Here is a 25,216-nt window from a genome sequence, read left to right on the forward strand (position 1 = left end):
CATTTTATATCATATTTTGATATCTATTTTATTCTCGCTCTTTTTCGTATAGTTGTGTAGCAAAATAATCGAACCCAACGACAGACAGGCACGAAACAAAGCAAAAAACCCTTCGGTGCATAAAAATGCTAATGCTCATCGACGCATATCGACACACACGTGGCACGAATGAAGATGGGGGGGATACAAAAACGAATGGTACCGAAAATAGACAACCGATGCGAACTAAAGCATCCGCGCAATCAACGTGCTATCGTGCGCACCATCGCAGCACTGTTCTGTATGTGGCACCCGCGCAAATGGCCATGGATGGCCATGGTGGTGCTTGGATGGGGCGTGTTTGAATTACAAATTCAAATGAGCAGCTGGTTGCATCTTCACATTCTTTTGGGCTGGTGCGTTACGTTGTGTTGTGTGGTGTACATTGGCTTAAGAACAGGAGCAGACGGTTATGTATTTAAATGAACCCTTGCATGAAAAGTGCAAAATTTAAAGATCGAACATGAATTTTATTGTGCTGCAGTTCGGGGGGTTTCCCATCAAAATGAGCTCTTGGTAGACGAAATTTATTTGTCGACTTATTGGTGGCCCTAAGCGGAGTGGAAGTTGGGGCCCTCTATCACATGGAATTTATATTTGCTAATTGTCCGATATTTGCTACCCAAGCAAAGCTATGTAATCGGATTTTTAGTTTATCTAGTTTATAGATCATTGATCATTGATTTCATGAAGACTAACAACGTATCTTGACTGTAAAAAACTGCTAGGCGAGGAGCCAAAGACATTAAAATAATATGATTCAAAAATATGTTTACTTCAACAAAGGGCGGATTAGGCTACCTACAGCGGCTGACTAACGTAAGGTCGGCCAGTGGCATCACCGGCTGTGGAAAGGAGTGGAGGGGAGGGGGTGCCACTCCGACTAACGAATCCCTTTCACCTACGATGAGTTAATCCCACCAAACTAACTTCCTTGCCAGAGCAGTACTATCCTTGTATATGAAGATCTTCTGAGGGCTCGGTTCAGTGTGCCAATGGCACCTCTCCCGCCACCGCCAACAAGCAAAAAAAAAACATGGAGGAATATCTTCAGTACATACACATAGTACATACACAGTACATGTACATACAACTTAAAAAAATAGTTAAGTTATAATACAACTTTAAAACAAATCTAGTATAATCGTCTTCACTTTGGTCACTATTTATAAAGAAAGAAAACAAAAGGTCAAAAAAGATAGATTTAACGCCGAAATAACTAAGTGATGGGAGGGGACATCACGGAGCGATGTTTGAAAAAAAAGATGCGTGATATAAAATTGCATCCAACGATATATGGATCGCTCTGATCGGACCAAATCTGACCGAGTTACAACCGATTTTCCTAGAAAATGCTATTGTTATTCCGAAATAACAGGGTGGTGGGGGGAAAGGTTGACGAAAATGTTTGACAAAAACATGCATGACTAAAAGATGCATATAAAAGATATGCGGATCGCGCTGAATGGACTAAGACTGAGCGAGTAATAGCCGATTTATCAGGATAATGCTGGGTTTTTCCACCAAAACTAGGTGAAGGGATCGAGGGATCGGGTTGAGGTGTTCTGCAAAAAGATGCGCAGGCTAAAGACGTATCCAACGGTAGGTCATTCATCTCGATCGGTCAAGGAATGGCCGAGTTATCACCGATTTTCCACGAGGATATTTTAGTTTTTCCGCAATAACTGGGCAAGGGGGTGGAGGGATCGGGTTGAGGTGTTCTACAAAAAGGTGTGCGGCCTAAAGACGCATCCAACGATGGGTCATTCATCCCGATCGGACGGGTAATGGCCGAGTTATCACCGATTTTCCACGGGAATGTTTTAGTTTTTCCGCAATAACTGGGCAAGGGGATGGAGGGATCGGATTGTGGTGTTCTGCAAAAAGGTGTGCGGCCTAAAGACGCATCCAACGATGGATCATTCATCCCGATCGGACGAGAAATGGCCGAGTTATCACCGATTTTCCACGAGGATGTTTTAGTTTTTCCGCAATAACTGGGCAAGGGGGTGGTGGGATCGGGTTGTGGTGTTCTGCAAAAAGGTGTGCGGCTTAAAGACGCATCCAACGATAGGTCATTCATCTCGATCGGTCAAGGAATGGCCAAGTTATCACCGATTTTCCGTGGCATTGCCTGGGAGGGGGTGGTGGGATGGGGGTCACAATATGTGGCGGGGTCCAAAGACGGAGGAGCCAGGACCACTGGGAGCAACTGGTGGTAACAGGAGAGCATGAATTCGAAGAGGTAGCTCGGGTCAGCCGAAAATTTCCAAATCCAATCTTAAAATCCAAAGTCAGTTTTAAAATCCCGAGGCAAAAATTATAGTTGAATTTCAGACTTAAAATTTCCAACCCAAATTTAAAACTGATTTTCGAAATTTTTGACCGACCCGAGCAACCTCCACGAAATCATGTTCTCCTGTTACTCCAGGTCGGATTTTTGTGGCAAAAATCTGGAAATTTTTGTCAAAAATCCGGAAATTTTTATGCGGCAAAATTCGACCGGGAGTAACAGGAGAGCATGAATCCGAAGAGGTAGCAAATGGAAGTTTTAAAAACTGATTGGAAAATAATTTCTTTCCGAGATGACAAATATTTTTCCGTGCCATTTTAAGTGTGTTCTTCAAAATTAATTTATTTCCTCATTTTTATTTCTTTCTTGAAAAATCTTTCAAAAACCCCTCCAAAACGTGATTTTTAATGTCGAAGGGGACTAAGCGGGATTTTCCGCAAACTCCCGGGAAATTCCGCCAGCAGCATTCCCGTGGAAAATCGGCGGTAACTCCCACATTTTTTCGCCAACCGGGATGAATGACCTACCGTTGGATGCGTCTTTGAGCCGCGCATCTTTTTGCAGAACACCTCAACCCGATCCCTCCACTCCTTCACCTAGCTATGGAGGAAAAACTCGGCATTCCCGTGGAAAATCAGTGATAACTCGGCCATTTCCAGTCCGATCGGGATGAATGACCCATCGTTGGATGCGTCTGTGCCGCGCACCTTTTTGCAGAACACCACAACTCGATCCCTCCAACCCCTGGCCCAGTTATTGCGGAAAAACTAAAACATCCCCGTAGAAAATCGGTGATAACTCGGCCATTTCTCGTCCGATCGAGATGAATGACCTACTGTTGGATGCGTCTTTAGGCCGCACACCTTTTTGCAGAACACCTTAACCCGATCCCACCACCTCTTTGCCCAGTTATTGCAGAAAAACTAAAACATCCTCGTGGAAAATCAATGATAACTCGGCCATTTCTCGTCCGATCGGGATGAATGACCCATCGTTGGATGCGTCTTTAGGCCGCGCACCTTTTTGCAGAACACCACAACCCGATCCCTCCACCCTCTTGCCCAGTTATTGCGGAAAAACTAAAACATCCTTGTGGAAAATCAATGATAACTCGGCCATTTCTCGTCCGATCGGGATGAATGACCCATCGTTGGATACGTCTTTAGGCCGCGCACCTTTTTGCAGAACACCACAACCCGATCCCTCCACCCTCTTGCCCAGTTATTGCGGAAAAAACTAAAACGTCCCCGTAGAAAATCGGTGATAACTCGGCCATTTTTCGTCCGATCGGGATGAAAGACCTATCGTTGGATGCGTCTTTATCCCGCACATCTTTTTGTAGAACACCTCAACCCAGTCCCTCTAGCCCCTGGCTCAGTTATTGCAAAACAACCAAAGCATTCCCGTGGAAAATCGGAGATAACTCGGTGGGAAGCGTGTTTGGGCCTCGCATCTTTTTGTGGAACACCGCACCCCGAGATTTTCACCCGCTCGACCATATATTCCACAAATTTTAGCTTTGCAGCAGAAAATTAACGATCTCTCGCTCATTTTTAGTCAGAACAGAGCGTTCGGCGTATCTTATCTTGCGTCTTTGGCTCAGAGGGTCCCCAAATTTCTCGCAAAAATATGCCAGTAGCGTTGCCGTGGTAAATCGGCGATAATTTGCTTACTTTGTATCGAATCGGTGCTGCATACCGTTGGATATGTATTTGGACCGCGTAGCTTTTTGTACAAAACTACGACCCGAACCACCCACTTGCGGCCAGTTCTTTGCTTTACGAAAAAGGGTTTTTCTTCAAAAACTTTGAATAATCTGGAACGCTAGTAATGGCATTTTCCGATAGGTTGAAACGATGAAACTCGCTCAGTTTTAGTTTTGAGTAAATTCTTCATCCAGTCGAGTAGGAAACTGGTATAATGCATCAAATTTTGAAATTCAAAATAATTATCATTGCATAACTGAATGGGCGAGACCTCCTGGCAGTTTTTGGTTAAATGCTGTTTTAAAAATGTTTTAATAAATCCAGTTTAATTTTTCTTTTGACTTTTTTTCATACGAAGTAAAGCATTTGTCAAGGCATTTGTCAGCCTTTCATCTAAGGCTCTCAGATTCAAATTATTAACATTTTTACTCATCAGCATTCAGACAAATATAATCATGGTGCATGGCATGCAAATGTCTTGCACAGCAGTAAAAAAATCTCAAAACACTTCTAACTAATCATTGAAGGGTTAAGCCAGAAAAGCATTTTTTTTTTTCTTCAATGGAGCCCCCATTTCCATGTGCTACCCTCGCGCGAATTAAGACCCTCGCGATGATACCGTGAGTCAGCATAACGCGCTCGTGTGAACACTTCCGGCCCGTGTCGCCCGCCGACAGCTTGTCGCCACTATCGAAACCACACTCCCGAATGGTAATAAAATGTGCGTTTTGGGAAACGTCGTGAAATGGTCAAATGGAAGTGTACGGTCTGTGTCGTGTTGGTGTGCCGAGTACGGTTTCTGCAGCATGGTTAGCACCCATAATGTCACACCAACCATATGTAGATTGGCAGTGGTTAGGAGTTAGCTTATCGTTACGTTTAGCGTTGAAGAGGCGAAGTAGCTGTGGGGTTATGTATGTTGGCAAGTGTGCAACTTTGAATAGAATCGCAAATATAAATGCTGACGATCGCTTCCGTGGGTCATCGTTTTGAATTATTAGCTTTAGTAGGAACATTAAGGGTGAGGATTGTGAGCAGGAGACATCGCTTACGATGTAGATTTTATTCAAACATTTGACAAAAAGCATAATTTTTTTATGCTTTGTCATAAATAATCCATTTATATGTTGTCTATAAGTGGTTCTGCTTAAAAAAATACTTTAATTTGCATACTGTTAGGCGTACAAAAGACGCATGGCCAAAGGATGCTGTAAAAACGATTAAAATACCTAAATTTTTAAATGTAAAAAACCCTTCCAATTTGTGAAAAAAATTATTTAAAATTGTTTTTGGGAATGAAATAGAAAAAAAATGTATAAAAGACTCGTATTTGTCCACTCACGACGTTATTACTGCCCAATACCAATCAATTAATCAGCTTCGAATACAACTCGTTCCTGTTATGGTTTAGGCAATTATCAGCACCGTTCATCAAGTTAATTAACCAAAACAATAATCCATAAAGCGAAACATGACAATAAAAGCACATTCGACCCGCTACGCACCCTCTCATTGCCATTTCCCTCCGGCTGACGGAAGTCAACTCGAGGAAATATCAACTGGCCGAAGCTTCCCGGTGACAAACATTCCCCTACAAACCTTTGCTCGTTTCCTCTCCCCCAGTTCCAGCCGAAGAAAGTCATTAGAATTCATTGCACTCCAGTGCTCCTCCTGTGGTCTAGCCATGTGTAATTACGTAGGAAGCTGATTTCCGGTCAGTTGCGCTCGTGCAGCATTGTCGTATTCGTTCCGGACCTGTTCTCCCGTCGCGACTATGGCTACATAGGCTACAACGTGGTCGCGTGACGCAGATCGTCGCGACACACTCATACACCCGGTTGCCACATGTGTACCCTTGCAGCTGGTTGTGTGCTGGCCATCGTTCAAATTAATGCTCCTTCACTCTAAATTAATTTATGATTCCTCGCGTTGGTCTTCGGACTCGCTCCCCACAGGGAGGTTGTTTTGGCGAAACTCTCCCCATGTTCACTTAATCACACAAACTCTCCGATGCACGTTCTAGCTAGCCGTACGTTTGTGGTTGAGAAACCGCAAAATTAGCCGCGAACATATATGTGCGATGTGATTCACCGTTCGCCTTTTCGATGGCAAGATCCTTGCTGTAGCAGAAGCTGAAAGAAAATTGCCTCACAAGCATAAGCTTCGCTTCCGGTTTGGTTTCTAGGAAGCAGAAGAAAAGGAAGAAAAAAAAACTATTGCATAACCAACACAACACGTACAAGGCACAGCCAAGCGCTGAGCGCATGCAAAATGGCAATTAACATTTAGCTCAAACAAAACATTTATCGCGAATCTTTAACACGACGACCACGGCCGAAGCTTTTCTTCAGGGGGAAACAAGGTGGTCGCCAGGAGAATTATTATACTTTACACGGAAAAATTATCATCAAACAGTTGATGAGGTTCATGTTCGTGTGAACTGTGTGTTGATAGTGAAAAAACATGCAAGAGCAGAACACAAAAAAGAATGAAAAGAAGGCCTCGCAGCTGACGTCTCGCATTAGCATAGCATAGCTCTAAATACGCTCTTCAAATAGCGCACACCATTCGCAAAACCCCTAAATGTGCTTTTCGCTCCTCGATCAGATCATGTCACTCGTTGCTGATCGCATTTCGCACAGTGCTGAGCTATGTGATTTTTTATGGAGCACAGTGAGCAGTCCACCACTTAACATAGTCATTTTTTTATACGTAAAACCGTCTAAACATTGTAAAACATCTCTTCCAGTGCCGGTGTACCTCAAGGGAGTATGCTTATGATCATTCTCTGTGCTATGCCGATGATCTTCAAATTTTCTCCACTGTTTCCTCCTCGAATTCCTCCTCCGTTCTCGTATTTTAAATAATTCTTCCCTAGTACATGTTCAACGTGACCGTTTTTTTGTTGTTAAGGGCCTGGATGTAATCCTTGACTCATCTTCTCACAACATATCGACTCCATAGTCTGTAGAGCTCTGAGGACCCTTCGTGAGCTTAGGCGTGTTGCATGTTGGGTTTACGATGCTTCTTGTCTCACTGCTTGAGTACCATTCTGTGATCTGGTCGCCCTCGGCCAAGATCCACATGGACCACCTTTACTAGGTTCGCCGCCATCAAAATCCCAGTAGAACAAACTTCTTCAGTAGCTCAGAAGTCGGAAACTAGGATTAGTTTCCCTCGAATCCGGCCGTACCAATGTCCAATCCTCCTTTATCGCATCCCTCCTGCTAGAGTGTGTGGATGCTCCGTCTCTGCTCTCCTCAATCCTTTATTATGTCCCCTCTCGTAACCTTTGTGCTTGCCCCTCTCTTCTAGTTCTTTCGAGGCGCACAGCAGTCAGGAGCAAGGGACCTCTTACTACGTGCGATGCGAGACATTAACTCCATGTCCCACACTTTGAACTTTCGTCTTTCCTTCATGTCCTATCGTTCCCGCCAATCATGCTTTTTGTTCGTTAAGCTTGGTTAGGTCAAGCTTGTTTCAAACTGGGTATTATCTTAGATTATTAAAGAGCACGGTCTGGCTGTAATTACAAAAATAAAAGAAAATAATCTTAATAGTAAAACGCTCTCAGACGTTATGAGTTTTTATGATTAATTTCTATTACTTAAATCCTTTTAATCCTTATTTGTTAATTTTAATGCTGGTCCAAACAACTCAAGAAATCATAAACGTAGTCATAATGGGAAGAATCCGTTTTATTCTATTATAATTTTAAGAATTTATTAGTTTCCGGTAGTGCAAAGAAAAGGGGAAAAGTTGATCTTTTTAAAACTTAAATCATCAAGATGCAAACTTAAAATTTTAAGTTGTCAGTAAAGATAAACAAAAGAAAATTAAAAATTAAGATCTGCAAAGAAGTAAAAATAACTCGTCAAATATTTAAGCCGTGCAATATTGATAAATCTTATCAAAAACTTTCATCTGTCGATTATTTTTAATGCCACCAAACAGTCAACAACAAGCATAATTTTACAGTAAAAGTTTAACACACTTTGAATAATTAAAAAAAAACAGGACGGAAAAAAAATCACACATCCTTTCACACTCGTGCACGATCGCAAATATTTAAACAAACGAACTTATCACCGTCGAGCATGAAAATGGGGCAGGCAAGGATGCACGGCAGCAGTTTTGCACGCTGATGTATTATTCATCGTGTTCGCTTTAGTTTCTGTGCCAATCCGGTGCTCCCTGCCAGCGGCAACTTCCCATTCACTGTCGCAAGAAACAAATGCTGACAAATGCACTGGAAACTGAAACGCCAGCACAACTGTAGCCTGCCGATTTAACACAGGAGTGGGGTAAAAAATGAAGCAGCAAGAAGAACTTTTCCACCAAAAGACGCACCACCACCACCGCCCATCGAAGCACATCGTAGCGGACGGGTAAAGTAACGAAATTTCTGCACAACACACATTTCGATGTCACGAAGCTGCTGCTGCTGACACGAGCCATCGGGAAAATGGCATGCATTTGTAACACTGTAACAGTGTGCGTTACCATGGTGGCGGGATGGGTGTAAAGCAGGAACGAACCCCTTCCTCGCTGGCGTCCACAAGGCGCTCTTCGATTGTCGTTCGTGAGAGAAGGAGTTTTACTTTTCTTTCACTCGAAAATAGGATAGGATAGTGTGACGTTACCGTATCACCCCGATATTCGAACACCGTCGTGGTGTTCGTCTTCGTAGGGGGCTGAAAGGAGCTTTGCAGAATAAGTGTTGATGGTAAAAAATCCAAAAGTCACGCAACGCTGCACATCGGAATGCATCAATGGCATGCAGCTGCTCAATTTGGAAACTTTAGAAACAGTAGTTGACTTCTCGCTCTGCTAGACGATCTAGTTTGGCTTTCGAGAGGGTCGTTTCGTTTGGCTCGATCGCATGGGTGAGTTATTGAAATGAAAATTCCAAAGAATTGGTTGAGTAAAACTGAGGGATGGAACCCGAAAAGAGGGGGGCTTTTTTAACGTCAATCGCCTGAATTGATGCGTTTTTAGTCGCAAACACTGTGCTAAAACTCCGCCATGTAGACAAAAGGCTTTACAATGTTAGGTTTTAAACACTTTTGTTTGCACTGACTTCGTTCGATGTATTTATTTTCTTTTTATATTAAGATTTTTGTATATAAGAGACAGTATCCTGTACGCTATCAACTACTGGGTCTGGAATCCTTAGGAACTCGTCGCACTCATGCTCAAGCTTATCGCCTCGCTTGCGAGCGACTCGCTTTTACGAGCAATAAGTTGCTATAATTCTTCTTCCGATCGGTTTGATTTCTCCCTTTCCCTATCTTCCTTCTGCGCTTTTGCCTTCGTGCTTCTAATGCCTCTCCCTGATCCGATCCCTCTTTAGCGGTAGGTTAGATTTATTATTATATTGAATAGCATTAGCCAGACAATAAGAAATGAATGAAATAAATAAATGGTACAGCTCCTCTGACACAACTCTTTTTATGCTCCTCCGACTCACTTCGACCGCGTATTTTTTTTTTTTTTTTGACGAACTCCCTAGAAGCACTTTTTACTTTACCTTCTCCTTTGCCTCCTTCCACACTTCCTAGTTCCAAGTCTTCCGGTCTCCCTTTCTTTAACCTCTCCCCAGCCTTCGACCAAAGGATGTCCTTCTAATTTTGTGAAATTTTTGAGGATTTGTAAAGCCGTTAGGTGTACAAAAAGAATAAAATAAAGGTAAACTAAAGAATATCATGAGTAATGAATGAATACAAAATCCAGAAAAAAAGGAAGAAGGAAAAGAAGCTGAAGCAGAAGAAGAAGAAGAATGTGAAAATTTAATGTTTGATAATAAATAAATAAATAAATAAATAACAAATAATTCAATGATTCTTAACAAATGCCCCAAAGACTACAGGCTTTGTACAAAGCTCGAAAGATTGCTAATAGCAAACAATGTGAATATTTTTCACAAATCATCACTCTACGAGAGGACAGAAGGGCTGTAAATGTAACAAGCAATATTGTTAAATGAATGTCAAATAATAAAAAAATCTGTTTAAGTTTGTGTTCTTCCGTTCTATGAACTACACTTTTCTTATAGTTTTTTTTCTCCAGAAATTTCTTTATGATGAAATCAAAAGAATAAAATGCAGCTTTCTCTCATTATTGCGCTCATTGCTTATCAATTACTTTGCAGTGGAAATGATTCTTGGCATTCTTTGAAAGGATGATTTTCTTTCCGCTGTTAAGAAAACTGCTGAAGTAGCGCCTGCTCCATCGACATCCCATTATACGGTGATTGGTAGCAACACAAAAACTGCCTTCCCAAAGCTGTGTTTGTTCCCAGAAGCGAGCGATTACACCCAGCCCTGTAAAAAGGAAAGCTTTTTATCTGGAGGAACCCACTGCCAGCCGCAGCAGCAGAAGCAGCAGTGACCGAATACAAACAAACAGGTGATGGTGTTGCGCGCACAGCCTGTACAATTCACACCAACCGAAAGCGCGGAAGCGCCCCCCCTTTCGCAAAAGGCTGTGAGCTGCGCAACATTGTCACTGGCGTGGCGTAAGTTATTTGGTACAGTGTGAAAGGGAAAATTATCTTTACCCGGCACTGCATTGCATTGCACTGCTGCCCGCGAGTGCACCCCATCAAGGGTTTCACTAGATTTACTGCCACGCTTTCGCTACCGCGAGAATACGCGCGAATAAGCTGTGTAAGCAAGGCGCACCCGTTTCTTGCACTTATCATAAATCCTCCCCAGCAGCAAAGCACAGCCTGTACCGGGAAGGATTGTTGCCAGCCAGCGATGTAAGCTACTGCGGCTTGAAATGCACCGATGCTCGACGAATGAGCCGACAAACTGTCCACCGGAAGCTGGAGTTCACAAAGAAGACGCCGAACGTAATGCTGCTGGGAAGTTTTCCAACGGCCACAGGTAGACTACTTCGCTGGCAGGTACAAAGGAAGTGACAGTAGAAAGAAAGACATCTTTCTTACATGAGGTGGGAAGAGTGGCGCGTGTGGAAAGGCAGGGAAAAGGAAAAAGGACAGATGAAAATTCCCACCGGTATGGCACGAGTGTTTCTGGGATTTTGCAAACCAGAAACCCCGCAAGCATCTTCACACGTAAGACCATCCCCACGAGGACACCGAGACAGGTTTAGTTTATGAATGCGTGTGAGAAAAAGAGAAGGAAATGGAAAAAGGGGGAGGAAGGGAGGGGTGGAAAATGAAGCCAGCCAGCAGGTGGGGGTGGGTTTAGCCTGCTGTTAAATTTATGGAAAGATTATGGAAATTATTGTCGAGCCAGGAAAATTAAGTTTTTAATTCCATTAAGTTCACTCTACCGGTTTCACACGTCGTATGATAGTGGTGAGGAGGGGAAAGGGAGAGGGTAAGGGGGGGGGACCTTTCTGGCGAGGGGAGACTGGGAAAATGGGGATGGCAGGTTGGAACGGAAAGAAAAGTAAGTACCGCCACTAAGGTGAACTTCTTTTTGTCTCCTTAGTCGAGCGTTATTGTACGTGGTGAAGTGTTTCTCTATAATGACTAGCGTACTTCACGTTCCTTCCTTAAAAACTAAAAAGCACGACAGAAACTGGAAAAAACTTACAAAAAACCGTAAAAAGCACAATGATGTATGTTAAAAACAAGAAAGAGAAAAAGAAGAGATTTTTGTTGTTTTTAATTACAAACAAAAACTGAAAAAGCTGCAAATGAACTGAAAGAAGATAATGATATGAAGCATTTTCGAAGATGTTAAAACCCCTGTTGTGAGTTGAAAGCAAACAAAACAAATCCTGAAAAAATACTTTCAAATCCATAATCTTGTAAGACCATATGTGGTTTAAAAATTCTCCTCCTAATCTTTTTCCCTCGCAAATGCAGTAACAAATAGTGCCTTTTCTGATAAGGATTTACTAACTTACTACTCGTGTACACGTGTTCCCAGACACTCCACATCAGATCGCGCCTACAATGTTGACAGTGCTCAGCTATGCAACCACATTCCCATTCTCAAGCAGAGATGGCCAACGGGAAGCAACGGGAAGATGTGTGGAAGTGTGGATGCACCCGGCCGAACATCCTGTTTACATATCGCTGTCAATTACAGAACCTAATTCAATTATGCAGCGCACAACGGTGCTCGCACTGGTTTTCCGCCCGCGCTACAGGAAGTCCGGCAATTTATTGGGCCGGGTGGGCAAAATGGTGGAAATTCCGTTTCCCACGTCTGTCTCTCTGAGCTGACAAGCGGCAATTGCCCACCGTTAAGCCGTCGATCTAAATCTGGTTTTTAGAGTCGCCACCGTCCGTAACATCAATCATTCGGACGCGGGTGGTTTTGTACCTGTGCCAGGGCGGATCAGGGCGGGTAAGGTTTCATCAAATGTTCACATTAATTCTAATTTGATTGATGGAAAACCATCAATTCCAAATGCACGGTCTCCTCCGAAAGCCATCTGCAAAACGGGCGGATGGGCGTCACATTGTGCTCGCTGTTGGCAGGTATGTATGCGTAATGGTGTCTGTTTCAATTGCCTCCTCCATAATTTTCTCGACCAAAGGTAGCTGCCGTACATCTGCCAGCTACTCAACATGTGCTAGAACACTTAGTGCCGGTCATAAAAACGGGCGGCTTTTTAATAAATCGAAACACGACAGGCAAAACAAATGGTAAAGCTATTGATGGGTACGACAACGATCCTCGTACAACAATGATTATGATGATGATGATGGCTTTACCGTGCATCTAATCTGACATAAACACACAGTTCGCTGGTGGTTGGATTTGTTGCGCATTTTAAAATTATCCGGCACAGTTCCGGCACAGTTCGGGGAAATGAGTACAAGTAGAGCGTAATTCACCTGCCAATCAATCAAACCAACCTCTTGTGCAGAATTTCCCACGAAAATTCCCTTCCGAGTTGGGTAAGCGTTTGGGGTGGAAGTTAGCGAATGACATAAGGCGCACTCACAAAAAAAAAAGCGGGTTGGGATAGGTCACAGGATGCAATGGGAAATGCGTTCAAAGAACACCGCTGGCAAACGTGTGCAATGCAATTAGCATACCTTCAGGGGTGTGCTAATTAAACAAACCGATAAGCGGAGCAGTGGAGGCGTTGAAAAAATGAATCGATCGGTTGATTCGGTTCTGTTTGGAAAAACGGCTTATCTTTATTGCCTTTTACATAATGCTTTTATTACATCAAACAGAATGTGATTAAATACTTTGAGTGGTTGTGTTTGTTTGAATTCTACATTTTACTACGCCTACATTACGGACGCATCAATTTTAGATCCTAACTAAATGAATTCTTTGACAATAAGGCGTCATATTAAAATACATATTGAATTTTTTGGTTGAAGCTGATGCATTTGCTACTTTCTTCAGTTGTTTTAGTTAGGTTTTCGTTACTCACTATTTGAAGTTTTTTCACGTTTGTAAAAGCATTTTTTTTCTGAAGGACTTTCTAGCCGTAATGCGATGTTAAATGCCGTTACTAATCTCCGATAAGTTTTTGATAAATTTTCTCTTTGTTTGTCAAAAAGTGCAGTAAAATTGATGCCGTTTTAATTTCCTAATAAAACATACTACATTTGAGATTTATTCCTTTCATCAATTTCTCATTATTTTTATCTGTTTTCAATTGAATTTTTTTTTTGAAATTTTATTACACTTGTTTTATTAGTCTTTTTGTATCATTACTTAAATAAGTCAAACCTAATAAGTTTAACCAATTAGGTTAAACCCTTTAAAACGCATTCATAAATACAATTTCTGCAACTTTCGTTATTTTTGTTTCGTTATTTGGAATCTTTTGCCATTGCTTTTATCTTCATTTCTCTTTCTTTCTATTTATTACACGCTTTTAACGGTTCTTAACCAAACACTTACCATACGCGCAAAGAAAGTCAACCAGACACATCACATCGTCTTGACTTTTCTGGACAAATCCTGCGATAATATGTGCAACGTGAATACAAACTCCCTCGAACTCGAGCATGGAATGAAATAGGGGCTCGTGCTGTGGCCAACCAAACCGAACCGAACAGCTGCTACAATTTCCATGCATTCTTCCTTCATCGGTATCTTTATCATCGTTCCCTTTTCCGTTCCACCACCATCTCATCCGATGCGGTAGGGAGCTGCGCTTCTTCACGCATCGTCGCACAACGCTAGGGCAGGGAAGGAACGGACGTAGGAAAGAACTAACGGACCTCAACCGGAACCGGAGTCGTTTCTGGCAGCGTTAAAGCGAAGGTGGATATAACCCTCGGTCACGTGCTCTGGTGCGGGGATGTACATCCTTTGACGCATTCCCCTATACACAGGGAAACAGACAAACACGCGTGGCTTAGCTTATGGATTCCTGTACGTTTCATCAAGCAGAACGTACACTGTTTGGAGAGAGGAGGGGGGGGAGGGGGTGGGAAAGGTAAAGAACTACAAACCGTCACATGCAATATGAGGGGTTGATTGTAATTTCCATATCACGCAACTAGTTTTTAACCGTTGAGCTGGAAGCGCTTTGATGTGTGTACTGTTCAAGAGCTTTATTTAGTTTATTTGTGTGTATTTGTACTTATGAAAAATTTGCGACAGCAGCAATACGGCCTGACCGTCCCTTATGAATAAAAAAAAAAAATTTCGACAGTAAATGAAATTAATTAAAAGGATTTTTATAAAGGATAAAAACGTAAACATATTAACGAACAATACGACATTGTTCCGCAGTGAATTAATATAAATAAAAACAATTAGAAATAACAATGTAAATAAATAATTACACGACTCAGCGCTTAGCCTTTATTCAAGAAAAACACAAGGAAAATTATAAAAAACTTCAATGCTATAAAATGTTCCAAAACTTTAAGTAATGCCTCTAAATAGAACTATAATTTAAAGATAATGTTGCAAAGATGTCATAAGCAATCAAACAAGAGTGAATTAAATAACAGGTAATTGAAACAAGGAAAAGACACAGAGTTTACAACAAGTTGAACAAAACCATTAAAAAAACATCCATAAACAAATTATTTTCTCAAACAATACGGACTGGCCGTCCAACATGAAAAAATCCTTATTTTCTCTGCTAGATCACATCCGGTTGTCTCTTACTTTTTCCGTCAATCTTTTCCTGAATGACAAACCTAGTTAATTTCGAATATAAATATGCCATCAAATCATCCTGCATCAACCTTCTCATCGAGAGAAAGACCAGGTAACGTGAATCATCTGTATGATACTTTCTCTTCAAATTATTCTCCAAGCCCTCATACTAGTCAATTCTTTCGTCTGACCATGGAGCACGAATGCGCCAAAATTCATGAGTATGAATTTTCATGAGCCACTAGGCTTATGGAATCAAACTTTACTGCTGCAGCACCGCCACGCACGCAGCACTTCGCAGCAACTTGTGGATGAATTCTCCTACCAGAAAAGTAGAATTTTTCCAAACTTTCCCTGACTGTCTTATATCTGGCGCTGGCCCGCAAAGTCCATCCGGATACGGGAGCAGGATAAAGGATTGGATGGCTCAGTACAGCAAGGGGTGCTTACGATCATTTTTTTCTTCGTTTTTTGTTCTGTTTGCTTGCTTGCTTTCCATCCATCCAAGGATCAAAATTAATTCAAAGAAGGTAAAAGCCTCACTTGAAGGCAAATGCTAAACTTACCACGGAGTTTGCAGCATTCATAGCAGCGAGCCTAAGCAAACTAATTTGCGGAGTTTTGAAAGTTGCTGCCTGAATAATGAGGCTGGAATTTGCAGCTTAAGTGACTTTGGTTTCTAAAAGGGTAACTGTACAAGATTAAGATGGCTGCTGGGTTTAAAAAGCTATCCCCTGGCTAATTGCTTAGTTTTTAAGTGTGGAAGGAAAATTTATGCCGAACGAATTAATGGCCAATAATAATATACTTTAATTCTATTGCTTTATTAAATGCAGACAAAATGTCCTTTATCCCACTGCTGGATTCCTGTGTTCCACATATCACCTCCACCAAGAGCCCGAAAGAAACAAATTGAGCAATAATAACTGCTCCGAAAATCACGCTCAAACGCTCACAATCAAAACAACCCAAACCCCCCCTCCCCCAGCTCCACTGGCCGCGAATCGATTAAAACGAAACCAATTAATCACTGATCGGTGAAGGAAAAGGGCAACGCGAAAGACGCCCGTAAACGTAATCAATTTGCGGTTAATGTTCAATAACGAAAGCAATCGAATAAATTCCACCTTTCCTAGCGCTGAGCGCAGCTTAAAGCACACATGGCAAGGCGCATGGAACGGGCCTGTACTGTGCTGTGCGGGTTTTGTGCGAGAGCTTCGTCGAAACCTACTTGAAGATGTCTTTTATTAGCGGATTTCGGATAGCTTTGGGTGTGTTCGAACGAGTGCGTGTGTTTTATTGTGAAGAGCGAAGCATAAATATTGACCGCACGGCAATGGATAGTGGAATAGGAACGTGGAGCGGGTAACCTTTTTCCTTTCGATTTCGGGAGCCTTATCATGGTGACCTTCGGGAAAAGTGTTCGTCTGTTGGGGCTTTTTTTCTCTTATAAAGTACCATTGAATGGTGGGTGTGTTCGCCATATGGGTGTGTTTTGAAGAGAAGTAGACTTTGTTTTTTTTTGTAATTTTGTCTTCTCGCTTCTTGTTTCTAGTTTATAAGGCTTGGATTATATTGATAAAGCTTGTTCGATAAACTTCTTCTGTGCTTCTTTCGAACAGCGGCAATTTCCAATTTATAATGTTTTGCTTTCGGGAAAATATTCTAAGAAAAAGGAGAGATTACCTTTTTTTAAATAGTCTGGTGACAGATGAGCGATAAAATGATTACGATGTTTCTCTTTTATTTATTAGTTCGTCTGAAAAAAATTAAGAAATAAATAGTTATCAATTAAAAATAAAAAAAATTATCATACTCACACATAATAAAATTAAGTACCAAAACCTGCTTTGACAAAAGCGTGAATAAAATCAATAAAAATAAATAATTGATAATGAAAAAAAAAATCACCAAAAAAGGATTAAAAAAGCGTTAAAAAATTCAAAAAAAAGGAAACATCAACCAGATAACTTATTCTGATATTTGTGAAGAAATATTTATTTTTATTTAGCAATACGGCCTGGCCGTCCTTTATGAAAAAAAAAACAAAAAAAAATTATTTGGATTCTTCTGCTGATTTGTATTTAAAATGTAAACAAAACTAGTCTTGAGTCTGACTGACCTCTTTGTATTGAGTTCATAAAGGATATTTATTTATTTTGTGTAAGCCGACTTGCGGCGAATTGTCAGATAGTAAGATTTGGTTGCTTGAAGAAAAAGTTTAATAGTTTTAAGATGTGAATTAATAAATTCTGTCCCAGAACTTTGAAAGGTCTTGCTTCATCATCTATGATCTGTTTTTTAAAACATAAAACTTGACATAAAATTTACCGGCTCTTTATGACAAATTTTACTATATCAACACAAAAAACTAACTTCTCTAAACTATGACACTTCCAACATTCCTACAATTCCCATTCATCAATTCTTCGTTTCCATCACTTCAACTGCTTCAACAAGCAACAGACCACTCATTAAAAGGAAGCAATCCGTTTGTCAATTGGCAAGAACATTTCGCCGACATTTCTCATTATTTCGGGTGCTTTAACCTTGCAACCAACCGGGTCCGTCTTCAGAGGGTGTGTGAAAAGATGGCACAAAGAGAGAACCCCGAAACAAGTACACACACGCATTCACAAACTTCTCCAAACCTCATGCACTCGTACGCCGGTTAATGTCCTTTCCATTGCTTCCGCTAGAAGGCTCTCTCCAGCGATGGTAAAGAAGCAAAAACGAGGGCCTTCAAAACAGATGAGCAACACCGCTAAAAGCTGAACTTCCTCAACATACAATCGCCTGACCTAGTAAAGTTGATGGTTTTATGGGCTTAGAACGTGCGGGTGCGTTTGTGTGCATGTTGAGCTCCACAGAGCGAGAGAGAGAGAGAGGGAGAAACACAATTTTATGTTGGGGTGCAGTTTGTTGCATGCTCATCTCACCTGCCGACTCTCAGTTCACTAGAGTGAAAAGAGAATGTGGTCAATGCTCTTCAAGGCAACATTTCAAGCTGAGAAAAATGAGACAAATTGTATGCACAGAAAGATAGAATTTTAATTCACTTGGTGAGGAATTCTCTCTCACCTGCTATTCACCTCGCTTTCGGATTGTAGTGCAACACTTAAAATTATGTTGCATGTTCCACAGTTAATTCAAACTCTTACCCCAGTTGCTATAAAATGAAGCTACTCTAATATTATTCTTTTCGATTATTAAACAAACGTTTCAAATTTCGTAATATCAAAATATGTTTTCACCAAAGAGTTATACAAATTGGGTTTTTAATGGATTGCATATTGACTTTTTCCAAAATTTAGATTTCAACATTCTTTCAGGCAACTAGTCAGCTTGAAAGCATGGAGCTAGTACAAATGAACGAACAAACATAAAATTCTCCCTAAAATATCCTTCCTCTTCAACATATGTGCCATCCATGGTATCGTGCAGCCAACTGCACAGCTCGCCAAACTTCGTCCTCGTTTTTTCTTTTTTTTTTTGTCACATCGCACGCACATCTCTCCGTTTATAGCATCCGTCACGCTTTATGGAACCACACAATGTTCTGCTCAGAGAACCATGCTCGCAGCATAGAATCATTCGCGTGCCGCCTCTCAGAGCCGACGGTTCGGTTAAGAAGCGCGTTCCCGTCGCCGTTTGTATCGTGCGTTGCGTTCGTGCGTTGTTATCGCTTTTCGTTGTTCGGGCTTGTGTGACGAATCGGTGGTGAATTCATCAAAAAAAGCAACCCCTTATTACCCGATGGAAAACCAAACCTGTCCATGCAGGGGCGGGAGCAAAATTGTGTGAAACCGTGAGAGTTAAATCGTGGAATTAAAGTGAGTTTAGCAGCAACCTACGAGACAAGAAAAAATATTGATCTGAAAGCGAAGTTAACTGGTCTGGTGTTAAGAAAGCGTGTTTTGAAAGTGGAATGCTTGTGTTTCCAATTAGCCTTCGAACAACAGTTGAGATTAAACGTCTGAATAGCGAGAGAAATACATAAAACGACAGTAAAAAAAGGTGGTTAGACAAACGAACCACCTTTGCAACGCATCACGAACGCGGAAGCAATCCTGATGTGCCCCGTGTGTCCTGTCCGGAAAAGGATTGAGCAGGAAATTCTTCCCGCAAGGAAAAGCCTTCAACCACAAGAGAGCAGCCTGCAGAGAAGAGCAGAGAGTTGAGTACGATTTTGTGAGAGTTTCCCCGTGAGCTTTCGTGGTACCCGTGCCCGGTAGCGAACCGAACTGTGCCGGCATTAAAGGGCTGCCGGATTGTGAGATTGTGTTATTTTTCACGACAGAAGAAAAAAGACACGTAATGCGAAACGCGATTTCAAATTAAACCGACGACGACGAAGAAAAATGCCGGTCCGGGAGTTGGGAGCGAAAGTGGAATAATTCTGCTTGAAAATAAACACACAAAACTGGGCCAGCTGGGACAAGCGCAAAACTAACGAGTGCCTGTGGATGGTGGTGGTGTGCGCACAAGATTAATCGTGTCGTCAGACGAAGCACAAAAATAGACGCACTCTCGTAATAAAATTACATCGGTGCGTTGCCCCGCTTTACTCGTTCCTACGAACCGATACTAGACGAAGACGTTGAGCACGTGGGAAATCTTGAAAATTCGTTCAACGCTAGTAGAAACAGGTTGCAGTAAGCAGCAGTTCCGAAAGCGATATTTATGCTTTGGAAGATTTGTTATTATTGGGAAAAATATTAGCAGCTAGCTGGAAAATGGCAGGTGAAGCAGCTCGCTGGGAAAATTCACCTTAAAGAGATATTTTCAAAGGGAAGCCAAAAGCTATTAAAGTGCGTGTTGTTTCTTACTTTTCCACAGCGTAAAAAAGTGTAAAAATGCGGAAATAGTGTGAATCTTATGTGTGAAAAGTGTCAGTAAAAAGAAGCGAAATAAAAAAAGAAAAGTTATGAAAAAATCCTTCAAAAGTGTGTGAAACAAAATACCGGTGTAAAAAACGTCAAACGCGGGTTCGATTTAATATTTTATTTTATCCATCTATTTTACGTTGCACTTCGCTCCTCGCGCGGTCTTTCGCGAGTTGGGTTTTCATTCTTCCTTTTTTTTCATCATCCTCCATCCTGAGCCAACTCTAGTGTAGTGAAGGTGATTTTTTAAAATATCGTTCCCCATTCGTCCCTAACCCAGTTCTTGAGTAAGGCAGTAGTAAAACCCCCGCCCGCTCATACAAAGTGTGTCCAAGGCTGGTGAGCGTGAGGCTGTGTGCGTTGGCTTGTATCGTGTCTACATCACAGCATTCAGCTGATTTGATTCCGGAAAAAGAAGGCGGAAAAGCTTCTCGGTAGCAGCAGCAGCAGCACCGTCAGCCTCATTTTATCGCAAGCAGTTCAGCGAAACGGAGTGCGTGAAATCATAAAAATGGATAAACGTACGAGCATGAAAATTGGATTACTCTGCGTGCTGCTTGGAGGTGAGTGGACCGATTTTCCAATATTTGTTTTTTTTGTTTGTTTCACGAAGCTGGATTGAAATATTAACCATTTGTCACATGATTTTTGATCAGTTTTATGTACAATCTTACTAGGATTACCACGGAACCATGCGTCTCCATCGCGCTGGTATGCTTGGGATCAGTGCGTGTTATTTGTTTGTTCACACAACTCTACAGCCTCACAGCTTATCGGGGCCTTTTTTGTTATCGTACGTGATTTTTTACCACCGGTTCTATGTGTGATTTTGTTTGTGTGCCGGTGTGTGCGATACACTTCCGTTTACATGGTGAAAATGGAATAAATTGTTTCCTTGTTGTCAGCCGCCATCTTATCTGCTTCAGGCAAAACGCAAACATTAAGAAGAAAAAAACAAGAAAGCAAAGCAAATGGTCGTAAAATTCCACCGAAAAAGGCGCAGAAAATTGTCCTTTCCTGCTGTCCCATGCGTGCGTGTGTGTTGGTGTATGGTCAACCGAAGTCATCGAGTGTCTCGGGTACGGGCGGCCATCAAGACGCGGTTAACATTATTACGCTTTTGTCATACGCGTTTGCGTTCGCATTACACATAACTAATATAATGGGAATTTATGGCATTCGACCATTACAAATTCATGGACACATACATACATTCTGCACAAAGAGTCCGACCAACAATCGCCGAACAGCATGTGAAGTTCGTTGCGAGTTTTTGATGACTTTGGCCACCATCATCAGGCATGGCCCTGTAACAGGTTGTTACAGGCCAAAGATCTCCCTTACGACCGCTTTGGGTGTAAGTACAAAAACAGGACTTACGATGAGCTGGACGGTCTGGTCTGACCACTTTCGTGGGAGGTACGTCTGTCGCCGCATCCTTAGCGCAGGGTTGCCCACCATTTCCGCTTTGGGTTGCAAATGAAGATTTATACGATGTTTGTGTGTGTTTTTGTTGGTGTGAATGGTTTGGTTTTAGGTTTTTATTTCTTCTTCTTCCCTTCTTAGCTTCGTTTACTTCTGGCGTTTGGGGTTTCGGTATTTTGGTCGTCGGACGGCCCTCCAACCGGCTCTGAAGTGCCACCGGGAGTTTGTTGTGATATTGCTGAAAAGATGGCTTCTTAAAAGCATCCTTTCAGTGCGGTCGTGAAGAACATTAAATTGAATTTTCTCGTTGGTTGTTAGCACTGTGGTGTGAATTCGTTACATCCTTGGCATTGAATCGAAATCTTAAGTAAGACGGGTTTTCCCTTTTTGTAAGCTTCGAAATTTGGAGCTAAGAAAGACGAAGCGCTGAATAACATAGAATACTTGTGTGGTAGATCATCAGAGTATTAATTTCAACGGAAGGAGTAGATAATTTTTGAGATTTTTTTTTTTCAATCTTTCATAGCCTTTTTTTCTTAAATATCCCTTGGACATGATGAAGTAATTAGTTTTGTAAAACCTTTACATTGACTCAGCATCTTGTAAAATACACTCGAAATTATCTCTCCACTCTTCACTACTCTATTAGCAATGTAACCAAATAAAGTATTAAATTCCACAAACCTCAAAAGCTTACAGTGTTTCTCAGACCATAAAACATGAGTTTTCCTGTCCATTGAAGCTGCGATATCGATACAACGAACAATTTATTCAATCAATGTGTTATTTTTGTTCTATCGATGAACGTTCTTTGTTTTCAACATGGTGTTGCTTGCTTTATGACCTGAGAAACATTGTATGAAACGCCATGTCAATCGTTCCAAGTATAGCCGTGCAATCGTGTTTTACTAATTGCATATCTTCAGGCGATACATAACGAGCATTCAAAGTAACGATAAAACCAAAAGCCTTTGTGTAAAACAATTTGTTTTACATTATTTGCTTCTAAAACGTTTTCGTGTGCCATGGTCGTCTATTCCACAAACATGAAAGAGTTTTTTTTTTATTAATTTTTATACTCCTAAACTCAACAAATTCCCTCGTGTCTATTAGTACGGAGCCGTTTTTACATACCCGAATAGGAAAACACGTGAAATCAACACATTCTTCGAATGCATTGCACTGCAATCAGTGAACCGCTTTCAATCCAATCCTTATCCCTTTAAAAAGCTTTACAGAGGGAAGAAAATCTCGGAAAAAACAAGCAATACCACTGCTATAAATTGTGTTTACTTGGCGAACATCAGCCTTGGCATGCTTCTAGCCAATACGTAACCCATCCTAACACCAAATCACGGAAAGACTGCATTATACTCCCTGCCTTGCGCTAGTGTTTCCTATCCTCGGCAATCGATTTTATCCCAAATTCATCCCTCTTTTAAGTTCACTCTTTACCGCACAAATCCACCAATTTCAATGAAGCAGGAGAACTAGGGTGCAGAAAATAAACGTTTGGCCGAGGCGCACAGTACTCCAATTGTCCTAGATTTGGCCTAGTGAAGGAAGTGCTTTCATTACCAGGAACCGGAGCCGATTGCTTTAACCGGCTGTCCTGAATATAGACACCGACAGCATACGGAGCAATCCCGCCCAGGTCTCGCTGCCTTTCCTTCATTACAGAGCGCCTTACTTGGGGTCCTTCCCATTTCGGAACCATGTGCCATGTTGTATGTTATCTTAAAATATGGATCTGTCTTCCTTTAACTTCCCGGTACCGGTAAAGTTTGACTCGACCGGAGCAAAATCTCGCTTTATTGACATTTGAAGCAGGGCAAGCGGCTTGGGAGGTGGTGCGGCGAGTATTCGGAGTAAACTTTCCCACAAGGTCCTTTCGGTGTGGAAGTAGTACTGACCTAAACCACACACACACACACAAACACAAAGCGCAGAGAGAAAGAGAAAGAAATGCTTCCACACTGCAGTTGTAGTGCAGTTTCTCGTACGGTTGGAGATATCATGTGTTTCAATTCGGAATCGATCGAGATATACACGTACACACATACCGAGTCGGCTACTCGGCTGCAGTTGACCGGAAATTGCCCATACGGGCAGACGTTTTCAGAATGTTTGCGGCCCAGAGCAGTTGCAGCTGGGAGGATCACATCTTGTACAGTCTTTTTTGTTTCGCTCTTGTTGGTGACTGGTCTGGTCAGCAGAGAGCCTGTATTGCCGTTGCCACTAGACACAGAAACACCCCAAAAACCCTAAAGTTAGTTACTTAATCGAGCTGAGATCGTTGTCAGAAGGAACCACTTTCCTAGAGGAACCGGGCTCTAGCGGGGAATCGGTATTCGTTTGATAGTTTTCTATTGCCGGCTAGCCTCGACTCGATGTCGATTTTCTGATTCTCACTCACCCAAACCGATACAGTGGAGAGTAGTGGTTGATTGCATTTGCCTCCTTTTTTGTTTCGGTTTTTGTGTTGTGCAGTAGTGCTTCTTGGCAGTAGTCAAGTTGATTCAGTGTACCCAATCGAAACGTAAAGGATTCCTTTTCCATCCCAGAATGTACACAATGCTTCCGGGGGTCGGTTGTTATTTCTGCTACGTTCCAAGTAGTGTGTATCCTGTTTTTCTTTTTGTAAATACTGTACGCCATCTATTTCATTTGGCGTAATGAAATGGAAAACTTTAAACCAGAAGCCTCTTGATAGTTTTTGGCTGAATCTGGCTATCGGTAGCTGTATCTGTTTCCACCGTGAGAATTATCTTCAAAGGACCACCATTTTGAAAATTCTCCCATTCCATGCCACCATCGCCAGCAAGCAATAGTTTAGTTTAGTTAATCTTACCTTTTAAGCACATGTTTTGGTTATGTTGTTCGGGATGTATCTTACCGTTTTTTTTGTTTTTCTTGTACCACTCATTAGGGACACTCTTTCCTGGAGCTAAAATTCCATCCGAAATTTTAGCTTAATCGAATCATTCGAAACACATTGCCTCTTGAGAAGAGTTTAGGTGTGTTTATCGGTGTGTGTGCACGGTTCTTTACCGGTTTGCGATATCGAACGGATGGGATCTTTTTAATTAAATTTCCCGGATAACAAGAAAATGCGGGAGGACGCGTGGCGTCGGGACGAGGGTAGGGTAGTTTTTGGACGACATTTTCGTTCCTTTCGGAAGACATTTTTGAGGCTTAAAAATGGATTATGTGAGAAATTAGTCACCGGGAGCGAAACGCGTGGTGCCATTCGAGAGGAGTGGTGTTGAATTTGAATGGAATTAGGATAAAGTTTTCGGTGGTCCATGGCGATGGAGCGATGGAAGTGATAAGGTAATATGTTGTAATGAGGAGGCAACTTTCACACTTCTCCGGCTTTCGTACGTTCGGCCTCGATTCGTTTGCAGGCGGACCGATTCGTATTCGTTTGAAGTGGAAAGATAAACGGTTTAACGAAACAGAACCAAAATATCGATGAATGGGGTAAGATAAGGTGACATCTGCTGGGGGAAATTATGAAGAATAAATATTTGATGTTTCAGGAGAAAATGTCAAGTGTGTGTACAATTAATGTCACGCTTTTCGAAGTGGAATCACTGCATAGCGCCTAAATGTAGGCTGTGTGCTATACGTTTTGTGGAAATTATTCTAACAGTTGTAGAAGATTCAAACAATTCCTTGTCCTCAACTAAGCCGCAGTCCTTCTAGCTTGATGTTTGATATCCTTCAATTTTCCTGAGAAGGTACTTCTCCTTGGATAATGTTCATTTTCCTATCCATTTCAACCCAAGCAACACC

At 41.7% G+C, this 25,216-nt stretch overlaps 1 protein-coding gene across 4 annotated transcripts in view; it reads left to right on the top strand.

The window, feature by feature from the left end:
- Window positions 1-20,468: 20,468 nt before the first annotated feature.
- LOC126568374 (uncharacterized) overlaps window positions 20,469-25,216 on the top strand; it is a 112,993-nt gene continuing 108,245 nt past the window's right edge. For all 4 annotated transcript variants that reach the window (XM_050224839.1, XM_050224840.1, XM_050224841.1 and 1 more), the window contains exon 1: window positions 20,469-20,556. In XM_050224839.1, coding sequence (XP_050080796.1) covers window positions 20,505-20,556 — 52 coding nt within the window. In that variant the 5' untranslated portion in view covers window positions 20,469-20,504. The remainder of the gene's footprint in view (window positions 20,557-25,216) is intronic.

The sequence above is a fragment of the Anopheles maculipalpis genome, chromosome 2RL, assembly GCF_943734695.1.
Source record: "Anopheles maculipalpis chromosome 2RL, idAnoMacuDA_375_x, whole genome shotgun sequence".
Classification (NCBI taxonomy): domain Eukaryota; kingdom Metazoa; phylum Arthropoda; class Insecta; order Diptera; family Culicidae; genus Anopheles; species Anopheles maculipalpis.